At 49.3% G+C, this 18,056-nt stretch overlaps 1 protein-coding gene across 1 annotated transcript; it reads left to right on the top strand.

The window, feature by feature from the left end:
• Positions 1-1,734: 1,734 nt before the first annotated feature.
• Positions 1,735-16,903, top strand: DOLPP1 (dolichyldiphosphatase 1). The gene is made up of 8 exons (XM_055792225.1): positions 1,735-1,855; positions 10,219-10,319; positions 11,924-12,008; positions 12,277-12,376; positions 13,234-13,332; positions 14,672-14,800; positions 15,574-15,663; positions 16,092-16,903. The coding sequence occupies exons 1-8, from the start codon at positions 1,780-1,782 to the stop codon at positions 16,126-16,128; spliced, it is 717 nt and encodes a 238-aa protein (XP_055648200.1). The 5' UTR covers positions 1,735-1,779; the 3' UTR covers positions 16,129-16,903.
• Positions 16,904-18,056: the final 1,153 nt, after the last annotated feature.

The following is an 18,056-nucleotide window of genomic DNA, read 5'->3' as shown; positions in this document are numbered from 1 at the left end:
AGCTGCTTTGTGCTTTCTTACGCTGAAGGAGCAGAGCAAAGGCTGCTCCGTGTATTGACACTTTTTTCTTATGTGCAGGAAGGAGTGGGTGAATATAGCAATGAAGCCCACAATTTTCAGTACTTGTCATGGTACATAGATCAATTGTAACCCAGTCTGCCAGCATAACTCTACATTCAATAGCTTGGAAAGGAGGAGATTTATTTAACTTGAATAATGAAAGCAGTAAATCACTCAAGCTACCTTATAGCAGTCTTCTGCAGCGAATTGAACTTCTGCAATAAATACTTGCTCTTTCTTTCCAAATAATGAGACTTTAATGGTATTTTTCTTCTTGCAATGCCAGGAAGAGTGTCAGTTTTGAAGAGCCGCTTGAAATTAATGGGACATAATCATAACTGCTATCTGAAAACAGGTGTATTACAACTGCAGGGAAAGGAGCTTTCTCCCTGTTCCGCAATCTTACCTTAACATTTTAAGGGATAGAAATCCTAGTCCCTGTGCTTTTCTGGCATATAAAGATTAAAGGCAACCCCCTGTTTATGTTTATTGCTTCTTGCGCTGCTCTTGTGTATTTATTTTTCTGTGCGTTTTATTTTTTAAAAGAGTTAACTGTAGTGGTTTGGCCTGAAGGTGTATTTGCATTCTACAAGGTTTTCTTGGGTCACGCCGCTCATGTATCTCCCTTTCGAGGTGCTGTGCTGCTTGTGCTGAGCTCTCTCCTCTGGCTCCCCCGGTGCGCGGGGCTCGCTGGGGTCACGCCTGGGGTCACACCCGGGGTCACACCCGGGGTCAGCGCGGGGCTCGCTGGGGTCACGCCTGGGGTCACACCCGGGGTCACACCCGGGGTCACGAGGGCCGGTGCGGTGCCCGGAGGTGCCCGGGAGCGCGGCCTGGGCCAGGCACCGCGGGGCCCTCACAGCACCTTTACAGATGCCCCCCCATTTTCTGCAGGGGCTTCGTGCCACGCTTTGTTTTCACATGTGCGCGTTCACACAGCAGCTGCCGGTCCTTTACAGAGCCATACAGGAGACACGGTATAAAAATCTCTCTCCTTCCTGGTATTATTTAAATAATTTAAAAAAGCAGCATTTTCCGGTTCTGAGAGCTCAGACCCCACCAGTGAATCGCTCCCGCGGGGCGCGGGCCAGGGCAATGCCCCGACCGGGCCGCGGCTGCGGTATCGTCGCCTCTGGGCTGGCGGGTCCCCGTCCGAAGGCACGTCCTTCCCCGGCCAAGGGCTAGCGGCGGCAGGGCGGCCTGGGCTGGCTTTACTCGCGGTGGGCCCGCCCCGCGGCGGCAAGAGGCCGCGGGGCGGCTGCAAGCGGGGCACCGGCACGGAGCGGGGCTGGCAGGGCTGTGCCAGCCGGGCGCGGCGGCCATCTTGCCCGGCGGCCCGCAGCGGCCACCGCTTCAGCCCCCCACGCCAGCCGCCCCGCGGCGCGGATGATTGGCCGAGAGCGGGCGGCAACGGAAGCTGGCGATTGGTTAATCTGCATCGCTTCTCTCGCCAATGACGACGGGCAATGACGCCCGCCTTTCTTCCGATTGGCTTTCAAGCTACCTGCGTCCTACTACCATTGGGCACTGGTGCTGGTAGCCTATTGGCTTCGCCGCTCCCCGGGTTGGATTTTTAATTGGGTAGCTGTGGGTTGGCCGGCGCCTCACCTGCCGCACGGCGTCATTGGGCCGCCGCTCGCCGCGCCCCGCCCATTTGTCGCCCCGCCCCTTAAGTGCGCTCCCATTGGCCGTGGTGGCCCGGCCCGGTATCCGGGTAAGATGGCCGCAGTCGGAGAGTGCTCGCTCCCCGCGCCGTGGCGGCCGGTCTCTCTCACTCACGTCGAGTATCCCGCAGGTAAAGCTCCGCTTCGCCCCCGCCCGGCCTCCCGCCGGCCGCCGCGCCCCGCGGAGGGCTCCTCCCGCCGCCCCGCGGCGCCCCTGCGGGCCGGGTGGCAGCTGCGAGATAGTGAGCCATTGAGCGGCCGCCCTGAGGCGGGGAGCGCGCCTGCGCGCTGGGGGCGGTGGGACCCGCTGCCGGATTGTGAGCCGCGGGGGGATCGGCGCTGCGCATGCGCCTTGGCCGGGCGCCGTGCTCCGGGCGGCGGCGCGGCCGGGGTCCGCCCGCACAGCGGGGTGCGGGCCTGTCCCGCCGCGGCGCCCCCCTCCCCGCCCGGCCACGTGCGGCTGCCCCGGGCCTCGAGGCGCCGGCGCCGCCTGGCCGCTCCCCGCTCCGCTGCGGCTCCCCGGGGCTGCCCTGGCCCGGGCTGTCCGGCGGCTGCTGCGGCCGCGCCGGGAGCGCGGGCACGGGCCGACCTGTCAGCCGGCTCCCGGCAGGGCGGCGGCTGCGGGCCGGGGCAGCGCTGTGAGCCGGGACGTGCCGTGGCCTGGTGGCTTGGTGGCCGCGCCGCTGCAGGCTGTGTCCCCGGTCTGCTGGTGGGCGAGAGCAGCGGGTGTGTGCGGGCAGCGGCTGCCCCGGTAGCTGCGGTGGGAGCCCCCCGGGGGCCGTGCTCGGCTGCCGTGGCTTGGGTCAGGTACAGACGCTGGTGGGTTTTCTGGCTGCTGCTGCCATGGGAGGTAACGGGCAGCAAGGCGAGAGGTGCCGCAGCGCTAGGACTGGCCATCTGGTCAGGATCCCAGTGCGGTGTTAAAGCGGCTCTTGGGGTGGCTGGTTCTCCTGGCCAGCCCCTGCCTGGCCGTGGAGCGCTGCCGTGTGTCCTGCCCAGCAGCTGGCCCGCAGCTCCTGCTGAGCACTCCGCTCAGTCGTGTGATACCTGGAGCTTCTGAGGTGCTTTAGGGGTTTTCTGTGCTGGCTGTACCCATCTGCCTGGGAGACTGCAAATGTGGCAGCACTGGAAAGATCTGGCACTGGAGGTACATCGCGTCTTGCCCCTGCCCACGGCGCTGTTTTGTGGCTTTCTGTGGTCCTCCGTGTGAAAGGTGGGCGCTTCCTTTTTTGTCTTGCACTTTCCCTCGCCCTGCGCATTCTTCTGCTGTCCCGCTTCTCAAATACGTTAATGTGAGAGCTTGGGGGAGACAGGAGAATAATCTTCCTAGTAGTACTGATAAATTCACCCTTGTGTCTTATCTTCTTGTCTGAACCTGGCAGAATACACAGAGCATCCTGTGTGCTGTTGGTGCATTGATTTGGGAAACGAAGGTGGTTGCACAAGGGCTGTCTGTCAGCCCTTAAAGAATGTGACCTAACGTGATCATTCTCTCGATGTTGAGTGTTTTATAGAGGCAAATGGCAAAGATGATTATGTGGATGGGGTAAATCACCACCAAGATTAGCGTTATGTATTGAGGGCATGAATACTGCATTTCTCTTCAATAGAGGGTGTCATTATGGAAGCCTATACAGTGGAGACAAGAGACTAAAATGTTGAAACAGCTGGAGGTGCAGAAGTTTCTTAATTTGTTTTCATAGAATTGTTTAGGTTGGAAAAGACTTTTAGGGTCATTGAGCCCAACCATTAACCCAGCACTGCCAAGCCCACCACTAAACAGTGTCCCCACGTGCCACATCTACATGTCTTTTAAACGCTTCCAGGGATGGCAACACCGTCACCTCCCAGGGCAGCCTGTTCCAGTGCTTGACAACCCTTTCGGTGAAGAAATTTTTCCCAATATCGGATCTAAACCTCTCCTGGCACAACTTGAGGCTGTTTCCCCTTGTCCTATCACTTCTTACTTGGGAGAAGAGATGGATCCCCACCTGGCTACAGCCTCCTGTTGGGCAGTTGCAGAGAGTGATCAGGTTCCCCATGAGCCTCCTTTTGTCCTGGCTGAACGCCCCCAGCCACTCCCCATCAGGCTGGTGCTCCAGACCCTTGCCCAGCTCTGTTGCCCGTCTTTGGACATGCTCCAGCACTTCCGTGTCTCTGTGTCCCTTTTGGAGTGAGGGGCCCAAAACTGGACATGGGATTCGAGGTGCAGCCTCACCAGCGCTGAGCACAGGGGGATGATCTCTGCCCTGGTCCTGCCGGCCGCACTGTTTCTGGTACAAGCCAGGATACTGTTGGCTGCCTTGGCCACCTGGGCACACTGCTGGCCTGCCTTTAGGCTGCTGACCAGCCCCCCCCAGGCCCTTTCCTGCCAGGCACCTTGCCAGGCACCCTTCCCCAAGCCCGCTGCGCTGCCTGGGGCTGGTGTGACCCGCGGGCAGGACCAACACTGCCCGCACGGAGCCTTGTCGAGCCTCACGCAACTGGCCTCAGCCCAGCCTGCCCGGACCCCCCTGCCCTCCAGCAGATCAACACTCCCCCCCAGTTTGGTGTCAGCTGTGGAACTGCCTGAGGGTGTGCTCAACCCCCTCTGCTGGGTCACTGATAAAGGTGCTAAACGGGGCTGCCCCCAGTGCTGGGGACACCACGTGTGACCGGCCACTGGTGGGATGTGACTCCATTCCCTGCAGCTCGTTGGGCTCAGCCTTCCAGCCAGGGTTTTACCCAGCGAACCGCACACCCATCTCAGCCATGAGCAGCAGGTTTTCCCAGGAGAATGCTGCCATAAATGGTGTCAAAGGCTTTACTAAAGTCTAGGTAGGCAGTGTTTGGTGTAGAAAAATGAATTGCAGTAAGATGGTAGGCCTGATACTTTTACCTGTGTTTGGGGAAAGTGCTCTAACTTTATTTGGAAAGCTGTTGGTGTTCTGTCTGTGTATAGCTTAAGTCCAGGACCATAAAGCTGCTAGATAATGTGTATTTATAAAGCAGTGGTGTTGGCTGTATACTGAGCACAATGGAGTTAATGTATCCTTGTGCTGATAGGGAGGGATCGGAATGAGGAACAGATCCTGCTTTTACCAACATAAATTATTAAGCTGTCTTGGCATGTCATATACTGTTGTGTGGCAAACATCTTTTGCTCTTTGCTGATCCCAGAGGCTGTTGGCCTGGAAAGCAATGTGCTGAGCCTCTGTGGCAACCAGCTTTTAAAATCTTGTGTCTTTAAATACTTCCAGTGCAGAGCTGCTGTCATCCCAGCTTTCATCTGCCGGGAGTGATGGTCCATTTCACTGTGCCCAGGTGAAAAGCAGTCACTGCTGACTTCTGTCTGGCAGATGAAGCCCTTTATTTGGCTTCTGCTTGTAACTGTGAAGGGGAGGGAGGTGTCACCAGAAGTGTGCTCAACCTCCCTGTCTTTATCTAATGTTTCCTTATGGATAGCAATATAGTGCAAAATGCCAAACACCCATCTGTACGGCTTGTGTAGCTGCTCAGTTCTCCAGGGCTTTCTGCGAAGTCAACTTTGAGGAAGATCAAATGAGAAGCAGCGGATGAACACGGTGGTAGTCAACTGCAAACTGGTCTGAGTAATGGCAGCCTGACTGAAATATTACCCACAGTGAACATCAAGATCAAACATAGAGAGGAGAAACCAACAGTGGCAGAGTCACTTGACAGTGTCTTAAAGTATGCTGCTGAAGAGGACAATCTTTAAAAGTAACATCCTGATACCACTTCCAGAAATGTGTGGTCCTTGAGCTTTTCACATCAGCAGCCGTACTTTGGTGAGACCAAGGAGTGATCTGGCATAGTGTCAGGTTGCCTGCAGGTAAGCAGGAATAATCCTCCTTCTGTATGTCTTTCCTCTTCTGTGTGTCACCAGTTAGCAGCTGGTGATTGCATTGGGATTGTTAAGTCCTTTGGTGGATATACAGAAGCAAAGCTCTGAATATGTCTAATTGCTCTTTGAACCCATTTTGGTTTTGGATCTTACAGTATCTTTGGTGCTCAGCTTTGTAACTGAATGTGGTAGCTGTTTTTTTTCTGCTTTTAAGTCCTGCTCAGTAACTTCACCAAACATGCTCTTTCTCACGTGCAGCAAGAGGTAACCAATGTTTGCTGTCCATTTCTCCATATTGTTCATGACTTTATAGAACTGTTGTATCCTCTGTTTTCCTTTTTCAGCTGAAGATCTGAGCTACTCAGTATTTTCTGAATGGCTGCTGTTGCATACTTGTTACTTTTGTCCCCTTTCTATTTGCCTTTTATGTGCTTACTATCCCTTTTTTAGATGGTGACACTGGAATCACGTAATAAATTTTTGTGGTGCTGTAACAGTAGCTTCTGGTTTGCTCTTAAAAATGTTTTTGCCTTTTTGACTGCTGCAGTGTATTGGATACTACTCTGAAGGTATTGGCTCACAGTAAGCCTGAGGGCTTTGTTTGATAACAGCTAAACTAAATCCTGTCATGTTGTGTGTATAATTAGGGTTGTTTTTTCCCCGTATGCATTGCTTTGCATGGGATGACTTTGTGTTACAGACTTAAAACTCATCTTCAGGGACTTCCTGTCTGTAGGGCGAGTTTCACTGGAGAAACATTGAGTTCCTGGCTTGTTTGGTTCTTTTATTATTTGGAGAAAAGGAAAAAAACTTTCTTCTGCGCAGCTGGGATTCTTAAAGCTCTGGGACTTTCTGCGCCTCCTCTTCCCACATTAGATAAATTCTTTAAAGAGAGAAACCTGGCGCGACAAACCCTTGCCCTGCGGAATGGCGGAGAATCTTCCCGTTTTCTGGGTTGCAAAGGATGTTTGCTGCAGCCGGGTGGAGTTGGACGGGCAAGTGTGCAGAGCCAGCCCACCAGCTGAAAAGAAAAGGTGCATCATCAAGCAAAGGTGGTCGTGCCATGTGTACTCTGGCTCGGCAGCTCCTGTTGCTGTTGGGTACCACCACGTGCTGCTCCTATGGGAGTGTTTGTTCTGATAAACCTGACAGTGACTTCTGTGTGGGGCGGTAGCTTGCCAGTCAGGGCTCGTTCTGTAGCTAAGTAGTGTCTGTTGAAAGAAGCAGATACCACTCAGTTGTCTGGCTTTTTTTAATGTGGGGTTTTATGTTTAATCTTCCTGCAGAAGTTTCATGTCTGATGCATGCCTTCTATGCCGTAATTTAAAGCCTCCTGAAGATACTGTTACTGCCCTACAGCTTGTGGTACAGAGATATGTGCAAGTAGAGGAGATGATGATCCATCATGCATATTTGCTGGTGTAAATACACATGACACACATACACTGCGTGTTGTCTGTGCAACTTGCACACAGACATTTAGTCAAGAACATATGACTGGCAGCAGTGCTACAAATAGATGCTTCAATAGGAAGTGGTGGTGAAGCTAGATCTTGCGGTAGGATGTGGCTACAGTGCTGTTGATTCACATTTTTACGTTATATACAGGTTAAGCTGATGTGGTAAAGCTTGGATATTTCCACTGAAAGAATGCTGGGTAAAATGCTGAACTGGAGCAGAAGTAGTTGCTGAATAAAGGCTGAAAAAAAAAATAGCATGCTTCTGAGATATGTATTGCATTTCACCTATTTACCTCTGGGGTGCCTAAAAATGAGGTGGTTGGGTTTTTTATTTTTGCCTCTTGAGCCCCAAATGGTGTCAAGGGAAGGCTGGTGTTTACAAAAAAAACCAGTAGAATTTAGATCAATATTAAATAGATTTTCCTTTTGTGTTTTTTTTTTTTTCCAGAGGTTTTGCCTCTGTTCTTACTGGTTGGAGGAATTGCTTCAAAATTCCCAAGTTTAGTAAAATGAGGGAAAATTAATTTTTATGAAAAGAGAGTGGTGGACACCTACTTGCTAGATCTGAGTGGCCTTCGAGCCTTTGGCTTTTCTGCAAGTCCCCTTTCCCTGGGAATACATCTCTGAGCACGCTGGAGTGGGCAGGAGCAACACGAGTAGCTGCGCTTGGAGGCCCCAGCAGCGCTCCGCGGTGATCGGTGCTGGCCTTCCCCTGGGAGCTGCTTTGCTGCCTTGGCTGGGGGTTTCCAGCCGCCGGGAGCTGGCGCAGGGCGCAGCCGGGCCTCAGCCAGGCACACTGGCCGCAGCGTTGGCGTTGGGTCGCTGGTGCATCTCCCGGCGCTGCCGTCCCTGGTGCACAGCTGTGTGCTCACCTCCTCCCTTGGAAAAAGCAGCTGCAGAACGTGATTCTGTCTGGCCGCTGTTAGCCACAGCGGTGGGAAGGGGTACTAGTGCTGCCTCTGCGCTGTCCTGGATGGGCAGCTGACCTGCCTGCAGAGCTGTCATTAGGGTTGTCTGCGTGAAGGACTTGGTGCTCAGCCTGCAGGCAGCATTGGGAGCGATGGTTTCCGATTCCCCACCTCAGGGTGCGCTGTGTGCCCGTGAAGTCTGGGTGCCGTGATTTGCTGTGTATGTTGTCACATATCATAATGGAGGATCTTGAGTCTGGTACTGCTGATGCTATTTAAATTAAGACTACTTCCTTAAGTATTCTTCCACCATTTGCACAAGAAATAGAACCCCCCTCAGAAGATAAATAATCTGCTTTGGTTTCTACTTGACAAAATTATGGCTTTTAGTCTTGAAGCGCTAAGCCTTTACATACCGTGGATCAACAGAGTGAATGATCTGAAACATGGCACCTAGCTCAGGATGAGCTATCTTCAGTCGGTAACACTGGAATTGAGACTACTGAAAAACACTCCTCAGTCTTTCGGGGTGGTTTTGCTTGTCTGGTGGCTTGTCTCATGAATTCCCTCATCACTTCAGACAGGATTCATTTTGTTGAGAGCTTGTGATTTAGGTGAAACTATAAGGGGCTTGATTCTCTGTTGCCAGGTACTGACATTTACATCAACTTTGCATTGCCGTAATACATCACTGTTCCGCTCTGGGAGCGCTTTGAACTACCTGATGCAACACAAACCTGCCATATGGTGCAAGAAAAGTTTCCAATTCAGTGTCTTCTAACGCTTTTCGTCTTAAAACCAAAACAGAACCTCACTTCAGTGAAAACCCTGTATTCTCCGGGATCTTGTCCTACCGCTCTTTCTGATGTTGCTGGTGTTGCAAACTAAAACTCCTGCAAATAATTCTTGCTGATGACGTTGCTGGTTCCCAAATCTAACCCAGAGCCTGGAATTCCAGAGGGATCTGTGCACTGTACCTGATGTGACAGCAGCTACCTAGCAATAACATCAGCAGCATGAACTTTGTAGCAGTGTGGTAACTTTTTTTGTTTAATTGGCTCCAGTGTTGGGAGGCTGTTGAAGTCCAGTTTTCCAAGTGCTGTTTGGAAATGTGGGTGCGTGGGCTGGGGAGACTCTGTATCTTGCAGTGGAATTGATCTGGGAGGGAGTCCAATGCTCAGCCTTGCAGAGGCATCCCATCTCCTTTCGAGGGGAGGGAGGAAGGATAAATCCATGTGGGGGCTGATCCTTTTGTGCTCAGTGGTGGGATGGAGAGGGCCTAATCTCTGAGAACCAGTATAGGAAGAACCCCGACCCTTAACCTGCTCGCTGCCTTTGTGCTGCGCTGCTGTGGTGTCTGCTGCTTTTAGAGGTTCTCTGGTAGGTAGTTCTTGCTCTTCTGGTGTGAGTTGCTGATCTTGGAGCAATGTTACTCTGATATTTTTTTGTTTCCTTGGGATTTGTGCCAACATCTTTTCTCCCAATACTGCTGTATGTGTCCTTTTTCAGGGAACAGAGGCAAGAGAAACGCAGATCAAAGTGCATAGCTGCTCTCTGCTGTTGTTAGCCGGCTTCTGTGTCAGGGATAGCTCGGGATGAAGGTTTTGAGGTACTTTAGGACATCTTGTGAGGTCCCACGGCTGCTCCCGGACTCTCCCTGAGGGATGAGGCTGTTAGCTATTTGGGGTGGGGGGCCAAAGTCACTTCTGCGTGATACAAGTGGGCTACTGGTTAAAAAGCAGACTCTCCCCCACCCCACCCCTTATCTCCCGCTATGTTTAGGTAATTATTTCCTCCCCATTTTGCTAATGCTAGTGTTCGTAGTGACAGATTAGGGAGCTGATCCAGCTGAAAATTAACCCGTTTTAGTAAGGGAGCGGGAAGGGATCTGTGGGCAGAGCTGGCTGGCGCAGGGCGGCGATAGGGGGAGGGGGAGGGAAAGGTGCTGCCTCTCCTGTCACAGCCTGTGCTTGTGTTGGATTAAAGTGACTCTGGACTCACACGCATGGTCATTGTTGTAAATTGGCTGGCAGTAATCTCTGCTGAGTGATGCCAAGCTCCTCTCATCCCTGATTTTGAACCTACATGCCAGCACTGCTGTCCTCCTTGCCTCGGCCCTAGGGCTGGAGCAGCCGCGGCCGGTCTGTGGAAATGGGGACTTGCTGCAGTGCCCAGCTTGCCCCTGCTCTCAGGGAGGCAGGGTACCAGCTGACCCGCGCTCTGGTGGCAGGCAAGTACTTGTGAAGTTCAAACTGATTTGTTTCTCTTGTTTGTTTCCCTAGGTGATTTCTCTGGTCAGCTTTTAGCTTATTTGAGTCTTGGTCCAATATTCATTATTGTTGGCTTTGTAACACTCATCATATTCAAGAGAGAGCTTCACACGGTGAGTCTTCCTCTTCCTTCCCAGCTTCTCCTTACAACAACAGTCTTTTCCTTTGTCACCTGGTGCTCCTGTATTCACACTTCTTTTTCTCTCCTTAAGGAGCAAGCTTAGGTAAGGTGATCTTCCTGTCAAAGAACAGCAGGAGACACTTATCACCTGTTTCAGGTTAAAAGATTGCTTAGCCTTTGACTTTTCTGTTACTCTGTGGCATGTTTTGGGCATTAGGTGTCCAAAAACATCGAGAGATGTCTGAGGAACTAAAGAATGGTGTCACAGAATGGGGATGCTCCCAAGATCATCCAGTAGGATCACAGCACTAGTAGTTTCCTGCAAGATGGGCAGTGTATGCAGGAGGTGGTGTCTGTAGCTCAGGGGGATGTGCTTTCTCTGAACTACTGAGGCAGAAAAGGGGATTCAGAATAAAACCTTCAGATTCCCAAGGGACTGGATCGGTCTCTAAGGGCTGCTTCCCAACTCTGAATCTGATACCAGTGACTGGCAAGGGACTTCTTTGTAATACGTAATGCTTCCTGTCTGCTCTGACAGGTAGCTAGGAGTCGGTGTCATGGATAAATTCCCTTTAGGAGCTGTAAACCTCCTGTAGCATTCGCCCTCAGTAAATAAAGCAGCGGCCAGTGAAGGATTTTGGCAGCAGATTCCTAATATAAGGCTGTGGTGTCATGGTAACCAGTGGCGCAGGGGACCCGGGAATGGGACTTGTAGGTTCAGCTGATGCTAGCTAGGAGAGGCAGCTGTTAAGTTTTGGCAACTGAAAGGTTTCTTGTTGGCCCAAAAGGGAGAATAAGCTAGAGCAACTATTGCACACATGCATAGGTTTGGGATGCAGGAGCTTGTAAGGCATTGGTAATGAGACCAGTGTTGAGGCTGATTCCCAGTTCTTTGTGTGGGAAGTCCCTGTTGAGCTGGAGAGAGATGCTAGCTGACTTGCAGCAGCCTGACCCGTAGCTTGGGACATAGAATGAAACATTGCTTTATCATCTGGAATGGGCGGAGTATCATCATCAGCTGGGAACTTGATCACAGCAACAGGACTAATTTAGGGGAGGTGTACGGACTATGGAATTAAAGAATATATGCTACCAGTCTGGCTCAGTTCAGAGTGTGACTTCATTTTAGACTGAAGACAGCAACTACAAGATGAAAATATTCATAGAGGGAAAAGGCAGAAAGCCTAAAAAAGTCACCTTTTTTTAAGCTATTTACCCAGGTAACAGTGTGTGCCCTCGCCCTGTTGGTCGTCGGGGAAAGACGATGCCTTAAAAGCCGCCCGATGAAAAACAAATCTATCACTTTCTGCACTTACTGGTGGAAGTATACTAACAGTTGCTGTGCAGTGTCACTTTTGTCTCTTCAGTGTATCATCTGCTGAAAAGCTGCACATACACAGTATGTTGTCAAATATGCAAAGCAGGCTGAAAAAGAAATGTTTTTCTTCCTCAGGCAGGGAATTTTAAAGCCATTGGTTTTAACTCTAGTAGTCAAAAAAGAAAATTTGAAACATGGTTTTGGGGGTTTGTCAACAGAGAGCCTGGTAAGTAGATGGATCTTTTAGATAGGATGACATGGTTGTCTTGCCTTCACAGATCTCTTTCTTGGGAGGGCTGGCATTCAACGAGGGAGTGAACTGGTTAATAAAAAATGTAATCCGGGAGCCTCGGCCCTGTGAAGGTATGGTATGGCCTATTGGTGTCATGGTGTCACTTGAGTTTTGAGTGGAATGCTAACTGTGGGGGGTTAGAGGGCGTTTTCCCCTTTGCCTCGTGTTGGCTTTGGATGTCTGGGTGTGAGAAGGCTGGCAGAGCCATCTGAGCCGAGACATGTGCTGTGAACTCATGTGCACATACTCCAGCAGAGTGGTCTGGCTTCACATCTGGAGTGTTCCAGCTGCTGTGTACAGAGTAGACCTTGACCATACTCTTTCTTCTTCTCTTCCCAGAAGCCCATTCAACAGTGACCACAAAATATGGGATGCCGTCCAGCCACTCCCAATTCATGTGGTTTTTCTCTGTCTATTCCTTTCTGTTCCTTTATTTAAGGTAAAAATTCAATGTCAGGTTTTGGCTGTTACTATGTTGAAACACCTGAAATAGATGGCTCCCTTGCTGTGTGCCACTTCAGTGGCATAATGGCACTAGATCTGAGGAACTGCACAATTTACTGTGGCCAGGGTGGATGAAGCATGTCTGTCCCAACCTGAATGTAGGGCGGTAGTTACCATTGCTGAAAACCAGCGGGTATGGGTGGGCCTCCTGTGCCTGTCTGGGTACAGGTCTCCTGGTTCGCATTTTCTAAGCTGTGATGATCCACAAGTGTGAGAGGAGAGGGGGGGAATAGGGAGGAGGAAAAAGAGCTGCTTTCTCATGTGTCTACTCGGTTTTGCCAGTGGGGTTGTCTGCCATCTTTTAGGTAATACCTGTTGCCCACTTGCATGACCTTTTAGTTCATCTCCCTTACAGAGTACCGGTTTTACATGCTGTGCTGTGCTTTTCTGAAATTCTTGCTGGGGCATGGCTGTGTCTTGTGGCTCCACTTATGGAGGAGGACAAAACTCTCAGTTCCTTCTAGCTCTGTGGATGATGGAGGGACTCTGATGTCTTGGCTCCCTACTGCATATGCTCAGCATGTCCTTTTCACATCAGTCGCAGTAATTGCGAGCATTCTGCCTTCCATCACAGCAATTCCTGTTAACAGTTGGAGAGAGAGAGAGAGAGAAGTGTGGCTTTCTGGCTTCTCTTTAACTGCTGCCAGTGGGACAGATTGCTGCTGGGATGGTATCATGCTGCCCATGACCCCACTGGAGTAGAGCTTTCCTAGGGTTTCAGAGGTAGTGAGGACAGAGATAAGGACTGCTCGGCTCCCTGCCACTGTGCTAATGGCTCTCCATCTCTTTCAGAATGCACCAAACAAACAATGCGAGGTTTCTGGATTTACTATGGCGACATGTGCTGTCCATCTGCCTCGTCACAGTGGCTTTGCTAGTCTCATATAGTAGGTATGGAGCAATTGTTTGTCTTATGCTCTCATACAGTCCCGTGGCCTTTATCAGCCAGCAGACCTGTCGTTCCTTATCCTGCATATCTGGTCTAATTCTCCACGACTGCACTGTACAAGTCAGAGCTTTGCAGAAGTTGCTGTGTTGCCATGAGATCCTTCAAATAAGCTACAGGTGCTACACGTGTGGTGCTTCACAGAAGCATTTGTAAAAGCCAGGATCAGCTGAGCCTTGTACCAGGTCCCCATCGGCTCCATTGCCATGCTCCAGCCTCACTGCCTTGCCCTCTTGCCAGCACTAATCCTGAAAGCATTGCGCCATGCCTTGGCACACCAGCGTCTGCAGCATGTGGATCGCTACAGTTGATCAGTCCGATTGTTTTGCTTGAGCATTAGTTATAAAAACATTTATAGCTGTTTGACTTGCAAGATTTAGTTGTACTAAGATGAATAAAAATAATAAAACTTTAATAATTTTCCCCTTTAGTAGATTCTAAAATGTATATATACACGTAGATAAAATGAGCTCTGGTGATTGATAATCAGACAAATTCAGGCTAGAAATAAGGCCATGTTTTCAACAGGAAAGTAATTACCTGTTGGCACAGTTGACTGTACACTAGAGTTGATTCCTTATTACTGGTTATTTTTAAAATTCAGACGGGACAATTTCATGAGAGATGTATGGTCTAATTCAAATAAAAAGTAACTTGAGGAAATGCAGTGGCCTGTGCTAGGCGGAGGGTCAGATAAGATTATCTTAATGGCTTTATGATATATGCATGAGAAGAATTTTGGATGTGACTCGTGTCACTAGTGTAGCTCGTGTGCATGGATAACTTCACCGGCCGTTTATACAGATTTCTGAATGGCTGCAGGAACAGTCAGTACGCTGTGGTAGTGCAGCCCTTGTGCTGTCACATTTGAGAGCAGCAAAATGGTAACAAAAATGCTGTCTGTGTTCTTAAAAGCCTTTAAGACCTGGCTTTGGTGTTTTGGAGAGGACTTGTCCTGTCACTGGCTTTAGAAAAGTCTCTTGTGGGAACCAACAGTAGTTCCTCAGCTAATCCAGAGCTATATGAAGAAGAATGTGGTGGGGCATCGAGTTAACCTCAAACTAGAAGCACTCTAAGCTGAAACTGCTGTAGCAGGAAAGACAGTTTTTCCCATTCCCACCACCACTTTTTTGCCAGCTGTTTAATGAAAGAAGTAAGACACCCACTTCTAGCATCGGGAGGATAACCTGCTCGGAGTGTCTGAGGGTCTAGTGAACAGCAGCCGTCGAGTCATGCCTCCTCTTGTTTGGAAGCCTGTCTGGTGACTGTTCTCTTCCACTACAGGGTTTATTTGCTTTACCACACTTGGAGTCAAGTCTTATATGGAGGTGTGGCAGGAAGCATTATGGCCATAGCCTGGTTTGCCTTCACACAAGAGATATTAACTCCTCTCTTCCCAAGGATAGCTGCATGGTAAGTCTGCTTGGAGGTTTTATTCCTTGCAAGTCTGCATTCTGTGCATTGCTGTTCTGCTCATTTAGTGAGTCCCTTGCAATGAGCTGCTAACACAGGTGTAGTAGAATTACCGGGCAACAGAAAATTTTCCTAATCAGTTGGTGTAAAAACTGTACCTGCATCTGAAGCAAAACAAACGTAGATGCTTCGGTCTCTATAATGTTAGTTGTAGCTGTACAAGCCCTGACTGTAAATGAGCTGCTCAAACTTTTAGGAACCGCCCAAGTTACAGATGTTACAGCTGAAAATTCCTCGGTTCTGCTCCCGTCTTGCATACCGACTGTTGTGTAACCTACTTGTTCCTCCGTGTTTTCTTGTGCATGAATGCACAAAGGATCATATATACTTGCCTGATACTGGTGGGGGAGAGAGGAAGGTTAAGCAATTGTTAAGGTCTGTAAAGCCCCGCCAAAGGTGTGGCAGGGTGCTGGAGAAGCTTTTCCAGCAAAACAGACCTTTCTTAATGAATGTCTAATGACCTTGTGAAATTGCAGAGCCATTTAAATGTAATATAGTCTGGAAACACTGTATAAGGAAAGAAAAAAAAAAAAAAAAGAAAAGGATTTTCTTGATTAAATCTAACAAGGAGCCCATTTCCCAGCCTGAAGAGTAATAGGATGGTATTACTAAGTCTGGAGCAGGTTTTGTGCCTTTTTTTTTTTAAATCAAAATTGTGGTGAAGGAAAAAAATCTAATTATTTCTCCCTTTCCACCACCTTGTCCTTTTTCAGGCCAATTTCAGAGTTCTTTTTAATCCGAGATACCAGCCTCATTCCTAACATCCTGTGGTTTGAATACACAGTCACGAGAGCAGAGGCAAGGTAAGTTTTATTGGGGGGTGGAGGAGCTGTAGCTGCTTTGACTCGTCAGGTGCAGTTATTAATTAATTTTCTAAGATGTAGATAGCTGCTGTGGGTAGAATAGAGCAGAGTAAAGAAATACCAAGTTGTGGGTTAACTACTGCATCTGGAAGGTGAATCTGTTGGGGAGTGAGAGATTAAAATTTAGAGTGTTTCATTTAAACAGTGTTTCAGCTCCCTAGCCCAGGTCTGTTGCAAGCAGTTGTTTATACTGGCATCCGCACCTGAGCTTGTGCACACTTGGGACAGGGTGGGTGTTCCAGGGCTGTAACGAGATGGGAGGGCTGTGGTGGGGGCAGCTGTGGTGGTGTGCGGAGCTGAGCAGAGCCTTGCTTCAGACCTGCCTTCTGCCCGCTGGGCCGCCCCTCTCACTGTGCCTTCCGTTGCAGAAACAGACAGCGCAAGCTGGGTACGAAGCTCCAGTGATTTGAGAAGCGTGGGGACCAGAGTGCACGCTTTAACGGAGACAGACAAGAGCAGACCTGGGAGCAGCAAGGAGCCTTTTAACAGACGGACCAAAGGAACAGGCAGGGACCATACCCAAAACCTGAAAGCCTTTGCTCTGCTTTAGCAGCTAGCTGGATGCTCCCTGATGCATGTGGGACCGTGCAGGAGTAGAAACTCATTTTCAACACCGATGCACATTGCCAGTTGGAATGTACCATCGTGTCTACGTCAGGGGAGGGGGGAGGAAATGCCTGGTGTCATGTTCAGGGGAGGGAAAACCAAAAATTAATACTTTCTGTGACTTTTTTTTTTTCAGCATGAAATATACACACTATTTATTTATTTTTTTAAATGGAACTATTGTTTTTGGGGTGGGTGTGGCATTGATTGTATGTTTTGTTTTTGCTTTTTTGTTTGGGTTTTTCTTTTTGGAAGAAGATGACAAAACTGATCTCAAAAAAGTCAATCATGCTTAATTAGGGCTTTTAATTTTTAAAAACCTTTTAGGAGGGAGGGGAACTAGGATGGGGGTGACCTAGGCAGAAAGGAGAGGAAGACTTTGTCCTTTCTGCAACCAGGTTGGGAGATCAAGATCCATTCCAACTGCACTTTGTACGGATAGAAAGACAGACTAAGGATCTGATTTTTAACACTAGAGACAGTTCTGCAGGGAAGCCTGCACGGGTACCATTAAAGGGGAGTGTGTGTGTGTAAAACAAAGGAAAAACTGAAATACACGATTACTATTTTTTTTTTCCACTGCTGCTCCTGTTGTGTAATTAGCAAGAGTGTCTTTCTCAGAATCTCTTCTAGGTGGCAAGGTCATCATACATATCTCACGTTTATTCCATCTCTTCCTTTGTACTTTATTACCTCAGGGTCGCTGTGATCCGTACAGCTTCTGTTGTTGTACTGAGCGTGCTGCCGATGGCACTAGAAAGCCCATTGGTTATAAGCAGTGCTGCGCTCCAGGGAGAGGCAGCCCGAAGCCTTACAAAATTCAGTTGCTAGTCTCTGTCTTAAGCACTGGATTTTTAATTTTTTTCCTGTTAAAGCTTAAGGGAGGGATTTTAAAGAATGAACAAAGTGACAACCATTGATGAATAACAAGGCAAACGACTAATAACTAGCTTAGCTGCTGTCTGAATTATTTCTTGAAGAGTCCTGTTGGCATCCAGCTGTGAGCTCAGGTAGTGAGCTTGTCCTAGCAGAGATTCCTACCAGTTATTGCAGAGGCTTGGTTGGGGTTCTGCAGCAGTAACCTTGAGTGCTGAACTCCCGCAAGCAAGGTTTGCTTTCCTTCCTTCTTCCATTGCGATTCCTTGTTTGGCCAGTCAGCTCTCTGGGTGCTGTGTCTCTGTGGGAGTGTGCCTGCCATCTGTGTGTGCTGGTGATGCCTACGACTTCTGTGATCCATGAGTTAACCTGGCAAGGGCTATACTCAAAGTGCTTCAGGGCTGTGCATGGACACTTTCTGTATTTCTAGTATATAATGCAGCAGTTCAAGTGTAACTACAGAGAAGTATTTATTCAAAGCACAATTGACTTGAACTTTCACAGATAAAGGACAGCTTCTGAACTGGCTCAAAGGTCATCGGTGTGCCTTCGATGCAGTCATGTGAGCAGAGGTAAAATGACTGTCACATCTCAGTCTTGCTGCCTGTTTTACTATCTCCACTTTAATCAGACTCCTGCATTATAAAGCTGCTTGAAGTGAGATGTGTTTCTGTTCATCTTGATTATTTTTATTTTTTTTTAATTTTTCATCTGTGCCTGTTGCCATAGGAGTTTGTGTGTCCGTATGAAGTGGGAGCTGCTGTAGAAACTGTTGGATAACCAGCATGTTAACTGTAGAAAGCAGTGATCCTGATCTAGATCAGGAACGAAAGCTGTTTGAATTTCTGTGT

The sequence above is a fragment of the Falco peregrinus genome, chromosome 1, assembly GCF_023634155.1.
Source record: "Falco peregrinus isolate bFalPer1 chromosome 1, bFalPer1.pri, whole genome shotgun sequence".
In the NCBI taxonomy this organism is placed as follows: Eukaryota; Metazoa; Chordata; class Aves; order Falconiformes; family Falconidae; genus Falco; species Falco peregrinus.
The sequence above is the reverse complement of the archived record's forward strand: the minus strand, read 5'-3'. Positions and strand labels throughout refer to the sequence as shown.